This window comes from Acinonyx jubatus, chromosome C2 (assembly GCF_027475565.1).
Source record: "Acinonyx jubatus isolate Ajub_Pintada_27869175 chromosome C2, VMU_Ajub_asm_v1.0, whole genome shotgun sequence".
Classification (NCBI taxonomy): domain Eukaryota; kingdom Metazoa; phylum Chordata; class Mammalia; order Carnivora; family Felidae; genus Acinonyx; species Acinonyx jubatus.
Window position 1 is genome coordinate 93515686 of NC_069384.1, and position 12136 is coordinate 93527821.

The window sequence follows — 12136 nt, forward strand, 5'->3', positions numbered from 1 at the left end:
CTCAAAGTGGACCACTAGCTTCAGTGAACTGTCAGCCCTCTGGTGGTCTTCATGAGAAAGGGTCCTGGGGGACCCTCAGAAGCTGCCTTTTCTACAAGCTCCTCAAGGAACTCCAGATTCGTGAAAGTCAGAGGGGCACTTCTCTAGGCTTTTAGATTTGCTGCTTTCTGGCCACCATATGTGAAGAAACTGTGGTTCTTTGATCACCCTGTAAATGATTCTCATTTTCATTTGGAGAAAAATTCCTGGTGTAAACCAGTCCCTTTACAATGATACCTTGAAGCCCACACAGGACTTAAGGAGATAATAACTTAATGCCATAGGCTTTCACCTTTACAATGACTGGTTCTGATCCTATTGCTCAGGACACTGTGGGGTGTAGTACCAAAGCCCCCTCAAACCAAATGAAGCTGAAAATGGAAATTATTGAAAGTCACATAGTGTGATTAGGAATGTTGGCTCTCTCTATCTTTGTGCTCTGCTTTCCTTCCACCAACAGGTCCAGGCTCATGTTCTAATTACTTCATTATTGTTAGTCCCAGCAAAGTGCCAGTCTGAATATCAGTGGTGTAGCTTGGGTCACGTCCCTATTCCTGAGCCAACCCTTGTTTCCTTCTTCCATAACTGTATTGGGTGCCTGGCCCTGGAAGCTACAGGGACTAAGGGCTGGGTGATTCATGAAAGGACGATTCACGAAAGAAAAACACGAGAGATATTTGGGGAAAGGGTGGGAAGGATGCTGAGGAGGTAAAACCAGGAGAATTGCAGCACTGTGCTATCAAATACCATTGCAGTGGATGTGCTTAAAACTGATTTGGTTCTCAAGTGCCTCTCTAAGTGCCTTTGTTATGTTGCAGCCAGAAATAATAATAATGGTAACTAACACTGCGGGAGTGGTTATTACGAGCCAGACTCTTTCAAGCACCTTCTATATTCTGATTATTTAATCCTTTCAGTAACCTACAAAACAACTTCCATTAGCAGCACCATTACAGAGATGAGAAGACCGGGCTTATTAAGTGTCTGCCTCAATGTAATGTGTACATGGTAGGGTGACTATTTCAGCCTGAGCGATTTAACTGTATCCTTGAAATCCATCATCTCAACCATATTGCTATAGGTCTCCAATTAACACAGAAGGGCATTTAGTGTTTAATTTACTGTGTGTTTTTTTCCCATTAATATATTCAATAAACATTTACTGAAAACTGAGTTTCTGATGGGCACTGGAAATTCAAAGATGAAAAAGTGCTCCTTTGTCTGCAGGGGAGCTCACAATTATACCACCTCGCTCCAAATATTTATAAGTGAAACGAATCCATTTTATAATAAAATTATAAAATTCATGAACCAAGCTACTTATAAAGTTTGATATTGACAGTGAGGTAGAGTAATTAAGCCCAGGAAGGACAATCAGACAGATATTCCTGGCCAAGGAGACAGCCTGTGCCAAGGCATGGAGGCTGAAATAGCATTGAAGTATATTCTGGAAACTATTATATGATTTAGTTTCAAAAGGGCTGAGGAGAGAGTGATACAAGATCCTTCTGGACAAGGTAGGGCCAGGTCATGAAGGAAGTAAATAGCATGACAGGATTTTACATGGTTTTCAAACTTTCTGTTTTCCCAATAGAACATTTTGATCACATCCTCTTAGGCAAAAATCCAATATATAAAAGAAATATAAACTTTTTTTTTTTTAAACCAGGGATGGGATGCTATACGTCCTGGTCCTTTCCCCCAAACCAGTGCAAGAGCCAATGTGGGAGCCAGAAGTTGAACAGTAAATTAATATGATGGGATTGTCTACTAGGAGGATCCATTTTAAACCCTGTTTGACTGAGTTCCTATTTCAGTCCTAATTACTGAATTCCTGTGGCTGAAGCTCATGACCAGCCTCCATCCTTCTTTGAAGGGTAAGGAAGTGGTCTCCCTGGAGCCTCTGGTAGAGGGCTTTGCCCATGGTTAATGTTGGCTGAAACTGGACCAAAAAAAAAAAAAATCTTTTCATCTGGATTGTTTTGAAGAGTCAGGGTACATACTGCTACAAGCACGTTTCGTTCCTCTCTCCCAAAGAGACTGTTCAGGGGAGCGATTGGTAGCACAGAACATAACCTTATTAATAATAGTCATAACAACAACATCCATGATCAAAATAAAAATGGCTGAGTACTTATCATATGCCAAGCACTGTTTTACTTAGTACAACATATATTAGTCTGTTTAATCCTCGAAACAACTCCCATTAGTGGACACTGCTACTGTGTTCATTTTACAAATGAGTAATTAAAAGCACGAAGAGCCTAAGTAACTTGCCCAAGCCCCACAGATAGTAAATGGCAGAATTGGAATTCAAAGTCAGCCAGTTAAGGTGTGTCCACTCTCTCCACAGCCCTGTTTTAGGAATGAAAGATGAGGGAGTATCCGTGGAGCATGGCCTGCAGACTCAGGTAGAGCTGAGATCACCTACTACCTCCTTACTGACAATGACCTTGGGGGGGAAAGGGGCAGAGATGGAGGGAGAGAGAGAATCCCAAGCAGGCTCTGTGCTCTCGGCATACAACCTGATGTGAGGCTTGAACTCACAAACCATGAGATCATGACCTGAGCCAAAATCAAGAGTTGGACACTTAACCAACTGAGCCACCCAGGCACTCCATGAGTCTCATTTTTCTTATGTGTTGGCTGGAAATGCAGACATCACAAACTTATACTGAGGCTAAAATGATATAATATCTGGTGCTTGGCACGTAACAGGTCCTCAATAAATGATCTTAATTATTAGCCCTGGTAAGATACAGTGAATTCCTGAATGGGGCAGTCGATAGGAATGGAAAGAAGAGTTTAGAGCATGCATTGAACTTCTGTCATTAGTAGATGATAGTGTGGAGATGGCAGCCTATGCTGTGAACTGTGCACCATCCCCGGGTTAGTCTCTTGTTGATGTGTGTAAATGGTTTGAATCAGCCCTGTCTTCATCACCTCAATTACAGAGTTATTAGTCTTACCCTGAACAATGTCTCACCCCAAGCATGTACCAAATGACCTACTATAGAGCAGGATCTAGGAGAGAATGTATATAGCTAGATTCTAGAAGCCGAAGATTGAAACCGTAATTATTCATTCATTTAAGAATGAAAGGGTGTGCTATGTTCTGGACTGATAGCAGTGAGTAGAACAGACACAGGCTCTGTCTTCTGGAATCTTACGTTCCAACGTGTATAAAAGACATGAAAAATAGCCGAACAATTACTTAATCACAGTTTTGATTAGCTTCTAAGGACTGTACAGAGGGTATTAAGAGAGAATTTAAGAGGAAACGAATCTATCCGGGTGGCTAGTATGTTTCCTGATAAAGTGACAGGTAAGTGAGATCCGAGGATGAGTAGATCTTGGTTTTGTGTTACTAGTGCTGGGAGAAGGGCATTCTCAGCTCTAGGAGTCTCACTCTCAGATGGGTTCAACAAAGCCTAGGAATCCCCAGCCCACACTCTTCTGCTTCAGAGACCCCTCTGGACGCCTCTTTGGGACTTCTCCTTTGGGGCTTTTCAGGTAGGCATCTTTAGCAGACAGATCGTCTGATAAAGCACATGATGAGAACTTTTAACAAAGAAAAGATAAACATGTTATTTTTGTGTCCATAATACCTTTTACCTTGGAGGCTATATTTAGTGCATCAGTTCTGTATGGTATACAGCATTTGGAACTTAGAAAGCTTCTAGAGCTCTAAAAATGAACAAGCTGAGCTGCCCACTGCCTGCACATTTCAGCATCTCCCCCTGTCTTGCCTACAGACTATCCCCCTTTTGGCGGCTTATGTCTGTCCAGGTCTCTGCACACGTGCACGCACACTGGGTGTATAGACTTGTCATATATGTATGCACGCATGTCAGACAGATTCCTTAAGAGCAAAGAATGACCCTGGAAACTACTGTCTATGCCCCCAAACTAATGAGGGTGAACAATGAGGCTCACTCATTTTTAAAAATATTTGTACATCGTTACGGTTTGTATTCAGTAGTGCCTTTCATTTGTGTACCTCTAAGCATTTGGTCAAAATTATAGTTAATTCTCTTATGCCCCTAGTGAAGTTGAGATACGTGTAGGGGAGGATGTTGGCACACAGAGGTATGAGGAGTACCTGGATCATTGAGCGTGCTATTCAAATCCAGGTTTGCAACCAGGCTCTTCGGTAGCAGACTGTGGGGTCTCCTTCTGTACGTTCACTCCCTCCTCTGTGCTGCCAGCACATTTCCATTTCATATGTATGTCCACCTTTGGACTTTATCAGGTTCTCTCTTACTGGGCGCTTTTTTTCTTTTGTGGCTTGACTTCCCCATCAATATGTTGGCTCTCTTCCCAGTGACTTGAAGCTCACCCCTTGTGTTCCCTTTATGGAAAGTCCTCCCTCATTTAAAGCCTACTGACTTTAATGAGCCAGGAATGGAAACTGTGCAGTTTTCATCTCTGTACCTCCTGCAGGGCTCGCTAACCTAGAACCTGGGGCATAGTAGATGCTATACAAAATGATAATATATATGTGAAAACAAGAGACCAGAGAAACTATAAAGAGTAGAAAACCAGATAAAAGAAAAACAAATCCAAATGATAAGCCACAGAAAACTAGAAAATTATTTTTTCCTGGTAACCAAAACACAAAGGGGAGGCATTATCAATTATACTGTTTATACCATCAGATAAGACTCATTCCAATTCCTGTGAGCTGTTACCTGAATTATAGGTGCAGGGTCCCTGAGGATATAAGTCACCTCATTTATGTAAGACTTGAGGCAAGTTAGTGACAACACTACCAGGAGTAAAACTCATTTACTTCTGTGTTAACTTGATCAAGGGTCTTTATTTATTTTATTTTTTTTTTAATTCATGGTTTTATAAGGAGCCATCATCAGTGGAAGCTTGGGTATGAGAAAAATGCACATCAGGCTGTGCTAGCTGGATCTCTAAGGGATAGCATTTCCCAGCAAGAGAAATTTCCCAGCAAGAGAGCAGGTTAGCCTCATGGGAAAGAAGAGCACTGTAGATTGTTTCATCTGGGTATATTCTAGTTTTGACATTTCAGGGCTCCCTTACCCTGAGCATGTTGCTTAACCTTGCCTTGTGGATCACACCCCCTCTCTTGTAAGAGAAGTAAGCATAGTTATTTATAAAGAAAGTTTTTGAGAACAACATGTAGAACAGTATGTTCAGTGCATATTATTATTATCACAGTGTCTCTTGCCGACATCTTTCCTTTTTCTCTCCATGGTACCAACAATTCCTATAGAAGACAACATGCCGTACCCCTTCCATCTATAGGGCTTTGGCAGTCACTATTTTTCTGCACGAAAATTGGTTCCCTCCATAGTCACACCATGTCACACTTTTTTTCTTTCTTCCCAACTGGGTACCCCCGACAAGACCTTCAGAATTCAGCCCAAACTTGAAATTCTTGGTGCTGTCTCCCCTGATGCCTCCAATTAGATTAGCTATCCATACCTCTCCTGTTTGCAACTGTTCATGCATCTGTGTCATTCTTTGATTTCCATCAGTGTTCCCCACTAGCCTATAGTTAAGTTTCATTGTGGCAGAGCTTGAATCCATGGTGCCCATTGTTGTATTATTATATTATTAGCATTTAGCACTGTGCCTGGGGTACAGTAGGGAGTTAAATGTTTATTGAATGAATTCATTAGCTTAAGACTAACATATACAGCAAATCCAGGCACTGCCTACAGAATGTCAAGGCAAAGTCCCAGTTCTCTCAAGGCTTAGGTCATTGGGCCATTCTGGGTTTGTTTCCTTCAATGTATAAAAATACAGTTTACAGGTGCATAACCCCACCTTGAGATAATTTTACGAGATCCGTACATGCTTAAATATTATCTAATTTTTAATATATATTCATGTTTAATAAACTGTGATAAAACAAACCTCAAACTGTATGTTACATACCAACAAACACACTGGAAAATGGCAGCCTCTTAATTTGTACTGCTAAGTTACTCCGTTCGTGTGCACAATTTCATTCAGGAAGAAGAATTTCCACTGAAATTTCAGAGTTTTCTGTTTAAAAAGAGAAATTTGCAATTACTTATCTTGTTTTTTCTATGCCTTGGAAACAAAACAAAACTGAAAATTAATGAGATACTGAAGCTGATATGGGACTTTATATTTCTTTCAAACATCTAACGTATTCACTAAAACAGCTTCTTTGTTGTCATTGATTAATTTGATAACTAGATATCGCATAGTTACACTCACAAAAATAAATGTTACTGATTTTAAAAGTCTAGTTTTTGTTGATGCTATATTTGTTGGCATCCTGAATAAAATTTCTATTGGAGGAAAGGATTTCACTATTACAAATTATTTTAAAACGTACATTCTGGAAAATGTCAACAACCCCTTTAAATTCTAATAGTCTCTGATTCTTTAACAATAAATTATCTTCAACTTCATGTTATATTCTGTCAACAGTTGAGTTGAGAATGATAGGAAAATTAATACAAACAACTGCCTAATGCCAACAAGTGCTATGGAAAGCAGGACTGGTTGAGCAGGAGCAGAAGTGGTTCTACCTGATGCCCATATGCCTAGGGTGTAGTGGCACTTACCAGTCTATACATCTCATACTTCTGAATTGAAACTGACCCGTCCCTTGGATTATTATAAGTTATGCAGTTTTACTCTTGTTCCATGGATTGAGAGCTAAATGTTGGTCAAACTCTTTGTTATAGAGCACACTAATATTAAATGCCTTATTAATTCCATTTTTAAATCCTAGCATAGTATAGGTGCTTAAAGTATATTCCCCATGTATTAAATATGCAACTTAAAATCCCTCTTTTATCCCTTGATATCATTCATAAGCAAATACTATTGTGTGCTAACAAGCTTCTTTAATTGGAGGACCAAAGGCGCGTTTCTCTTCATCCCTGGCTTGAAATGTTCCCAGACACTTCTTTCATGATTAGCAGCTTTTGTTTTATCACCATGGGTAACTGGAGTTTTCAGTAGAGAATTAAGAGCACTGGCTTTGGAGTCAGAGGAATCTTGCTTTGAATCTTAGCTCTGACATTTAAAATACGAATGAACTTGGGGGTTACTTAACCTCTGTGAAATTCATTTTCCTCACTTGTAAAATGGGATCGTTAAATCATCTACTTAACAGAGCTGTTTTGAGTATGAAATAAGATGACACACACAGTTTCTGGGACATAGTGGAGGTGGGCTTTGGCTATGTTTTATAACCCTGGTATCATATTATTATATGATATCGTCATTAGAGGCAGTCAATGGCTTAAAAGCATCTCCTGGACGCATCCATTTCCTTGCATGTGAAAACCACTTTCTTCTCACATGGAAGAGTTGTCTGCCAGCAATAAGAGAGAGCATGCCCCAGTGCACAGGTACTTTTCCAGCCTCTGCTAGGGCACATTTACTAATGTTCCATTGGCCAGAGCAGGTCACATGGCAGAGCCCAGAGACAAAAAGAAGAACTAATGGGCTCCCTTTCTTCATGAAGGAGGCTGCAGAATATCCTGGCCTTTCTACTCCCTCTCTGTCTCCCTCCCAGTCCAAGTCTACCACAAATACTAAGCAATAAATAGATTCCCATGATCTTGTGAAAAAAGCAATCTTCTTTCTTTTGACAATAAAGCTATGCTTAAATAAGCACTTAGTTTTTTCCAAGCCCTGAGAGGCAGCTTAAATAGATATTCTTATTTTCAATCACAGGTGAAAATGGCTGATATCCAGAGAGTATCTATGCAATGCCTGAGGGTACATAATGAATCAGCTTGGACTAGATTTTGCAGTATCAGTACTGAAGTAATAGTTCTTCCCAGTATCTTGGACTTGGCTTTTAAAAATTATTCCCTTGTAATATTTGTAACAATTTAGTACCATTACTTTTTTTTTTCATTTGTTTCCCAGTGAGCTTGATCCTTTTGCTTAATTCTTCAGACATAGGAATAACCCATTTACAAAACAGAAGAGATCCTTTTCTTACAGCTTTGAAATCTAATTCTAGCCTCTGTTGTTATCTTTGTCTTTTTGAAACCATCGTAACCTCATCCTTTTCAATGAGCTGTGTTGTGAGAGGGTAGACCGCTTATGGAATGGTTGAATAAGTTCTCATAGTTACTAGTACGTGTGTGCTTTTCAGTTCCACTGCCTAACTTGCTGCCACCGTTGCCCTAGACTAGAAATCAGGATAAACCGTAGCCCTGAAGGCCTGATAAAATGCACGCCCACTTACAAGGTCACATAACCTCCAAATCAAGGTTCTATGCTAAAGCTCCATAACCATGACCCACAGTGGTTCCATAATTGTGTTTGGAAACAGTGCAGTTTAAACTAAAATTCAAGATACTTCCATTCTTGCCCTTTCACCCTTGTTATGTATTTATTTTTTTGGTTGACAAGATTAATAACAGTGTTTATTTTGCATTTATAACTCAAACATACTTCGTTCAAATATCACAAAAGACTGGGCATATAATACAATACTATTATAAATCTGTATGTAATTCTAGATGAGAAAACTTAAGTTCTGAAAGTTAGGTTAGGGATGCCTGGCTGGCTCAGTTGGAAGAGCATGCCACTGTTGATCTCAGGTTTGTGAGTTCAAACCCCACGTTGGGTGTAGAGATAACTTAAATAAATAAAACTCAAAAAATACAAATAAAAATAAAAGTGAGGTTGCTTCCCTAAGGCCATGTAGCCAGAAAAGAGTGGAGCCCAAAGTGAACATGCACTCCATCTGCTGACCCTCATTTTTCTGACTCAGTGCATATGCTTTCTTCATTTTCATATTGCCTCAGTTTACCTTCGCAAAGTGATGGAGAACTTGCTGCCTTCATTCCGATCTCCAGTATTATTTTGGATTTAATTATATATTGAACCACACTATTATTTAACTGTTTTTCATAATAGTATGGTAAACTTTTTAAGATACTTTTCCCCTGGGGCATCTGGGTGGCTCAGTCAGTTGAGCGTCCAACTTCAGCTCAGGTCACGATCTCACGGTTTGTGGGTTCGAGCCCCGCGTCGGGCTCTGTGCTGACAGCTTGGAGCCTGGAGCCTGCTTCGGATTCTTTCTCTCTCTCTCTCTCTCTCTCTCTCTCTCTCTCTGCCTCCCCTTCTGCGCTCTCTCTCTCTCAAAAATGAATAAATAAACATTTTTAAAAAGGATACTTCTCCCCTCTTGGATTGTCCCACATCACCCTCCATCCTGTTGAGAAGCTAGGAGGCCGGCAGCGATGCTTATACAACCAACTTGTCTCTAAGAATGGCCAAAGGTGAGATTGGCAGGCTGCCATTGGAAAGTGATTGGTGTTTCACTGCCCCAGGTAGTTGCCTCTTTAATGGAAGCAGCTGTCGATACCAGGCTGCTCACAGAAACCCTCAGGTTTGTTTTCCTCCTTCTGTTTGGGCTTCCCTAAAGTACATATGCTCACATCCTGCATTCATCCACAATTATTTGGCCCACATGGTAAGTTTAAAATAGCTTAATCTGCACCATAGTAAGACATTTGAGGCATGCTACAGGGGCCCTTCAACAAGTAGAAGGTCTGTGAAGGTCAGTCTGTCCTCAGGCTACAGTGAATGTGTAGGTAGTCTCCCATAGCTGCAGGGAAGAATCCATTGGTCATCGGATGCCATCCCTTCCCTCAGCCACTGTCCCAGCCCCTCACTCCTGGACTCCCCTCCTCAATGTTGGGGCCACATGCTTCTCCTTAGCTCAGCACCGCAATCGTATGTTCTATTTTGAGATCAGTTAGTCTTTGATTTTGTTAAGACTTGTGACATGTAAGAGGCTTCACTCTCCTGGGTTTGCAAATCTCCATTGTTTTTCACTAAAACTTATTTTCTCATGATGAAGAAATGTCAGCACTTCACCGTTCTCATCTCACCCTCACCGTTTCCTCTCAAGTACCCCTGATGCCACTGTAGTAGCGGGGTCCTTGCAGGTGTCCTCTCTTTTATTTGTATTTGTTCACCGGCACTTTGCCTGGTGCTGGGCATGCTACAGAGAGCAAAAGCAGGCACCATTCCTGTGTTCACAGTTGGTACGGGCTGATAGGAAAGAGAGGCCTTAATCAAATGATAGGACAGATAAATGTAGATTGCAATTCTGGTAGGTGCTACAAAGGAATACACATGTGATGATCCATGAGGCTAGAACCAAGTCAGACAGATCAGAAACCTTTGCTGGCGAAGGGACTCTGGAACTGAGACCTGAAGGCAGAGGAGAGCTTACAATCCATGAAGAGCATCGAGTAGAAAAGCAATTATGACACATCTCCACACCAGTACCAACAAATATGGTGCCTGTGTGAAGTGTAGGAGGTGGATAAGATACAGCAGGGGGGACTTGACATGGCCTGAGAGAAATAGGGAAGACATCCTGAGGAGGGCCCTTTAAGCTCGATTAGGAATAATGAGTAAAAGCTGTGTCCAGAGGTGGACGGGGAAAGAAGACATCACATGGAAAACTGCAGAAGGGCCCGACAATGTAGAGACTGAAGTGAGGCCAAGCAGCCCAAGCTGCAAGGGGACAGACAGGGACACAGCACGGGCGGCCTTTAGGTAAAGGTGATGTTACAACCTACCCTCAGAGATAATTGTTACTAATGCACATCTCACATAACTCTCCTGGGATAGAATTTTGTCTCGCCAATCTCAGAAATAAATCCAACTGATGTGTACATATCAAAATAAAATTATGGGAAAGCACATGCACCCCCACCGATAGTGCCAGGGCCTCCAAAAGTGGCCAAGTTGATGGACTCCAAAGTGAAACTAAGAATGAATGAAACCCGAACATCAGGAAACTTAGTCTGTAGGAGAGTTACCTCTTTTCACATCCATGGCACTGCCACGTTCCCCCTTTCTTTTTATGTTTAGTTTCCAGAAGGTGAGATGAGTTCCCCTGTTTTGTGAACTTCTTCAGATCTAGGGAACTTACCCAGCTGACTTTCATCATCTTCAGTCAGTTACTTCAATAAAAGTAGGCTTCAAAGAAAATGAACCTAACAAATTTTAAATGTCAGAGCTTGTATTTTTTTTTCTTTCCCCAATCTTTCCTACTGATCAGATATGATCAGTGATAGGTAGTCAGTGGACATAGTTCCCAGAAGCCGAGAGTGAATTTTATTTCAATAGTCTGTCTACCTTGATCTTTTCCAGGTGAAAGGATGAGCTTTTTCTTTCTAGCTGGTTGCATACTATGCCTGTTTGCTGTACAAACAGAAGAGCCTCTAGGATTGCCAATCTGATGTCTTGTGATTTTTTTCTTTGTAGTCAGTATGCTTGTTTACCACCACAGAAGAATAAAACTTAAGAAAGAATTTATTGTGTAGTTGATATAGATGGTGATGAAAAACAGAATCCTACTAAACACAGTGGCTGTTCATGACATAATATTTATTATTCTAATACAGGATGAAGAGGAAGAAATCAAACAAGAAATTAACATGTTGAAGAAGTATTCTCATCACCGGAATATTGCTACATACTATGGTGCTTTTATCAAAAAGAACCCACCAGGCATGGATGACCAACTTTGGGTATGTAGTGCTACCCAAATTTACTTTACTTACAGGAAGAACAACCAGGGCTGAATGGTTCATTTCTCTGTCCTCATGACTAAATTGGATTAAGTAACTCCTTCTTTGAAACTCTTGGCCCCATAATTTCCATAACATTGTGTTTTCAAGGTTCTTTCCCATTTCCCTAAATACCTTCCATTGTTTAAGTATCTTTATCTTCTACCCCTTAATGTGGGCCATCCCTAAAGCCAGTTGTTAAGTTCTCTGGTTTTTCCACTAGTGACCACATTTATTGAGTTAGGCATCACACTATTTGCTTTTATGTATGTCATTTATTCCAGCTCTTTGAGATGGACATTATTATGGTCTCATTTTTTTTTAGTCTCATTTCTTTTTTTCTAATTAATTAATTCATATTTTAATTTATATCCAAGTTAGTTAGCATGTAGTGCAACAATGATTTCAGGAGTAGATTCCTTAATGCCCCTTACCCATTTAGCCCATCCCCCACCCAAAAACCCTCCAGCAACCCTCAGTTCTCTTTATTTAAGAGTCTCTTATGTTTTGTCCCCCTCCCTGTT

At 40.6% G+C, this 12136-nt stretch overlaps 1 protein-coding gene across 8 annotated transcripts in view; it reads left to right on the forward strand.

Moving 5' to 3' along the window:
- The window catches only part of TNIK (TRAF2 and NCK interacting kinase), a 392286-nt gene that overhangs the window by 234000 nt on the left and 146150 nt on the right, over window positions 1-12136 (forward strand). For all 8 annotated transcript variants that reach the window (XM_053221211.1, XM_015088561.3, XM_027061444.2 and 5 more), the window contains exon 4: window positions 11448-11573. In XM_053221211.1, coding sequence (XP_053077186.1) covers window positions 11448-11573 — 126 coding nt within the window. The remainder of the gene's footprint in view (window positions 1-11447; window positions 11574-12136) is intronic.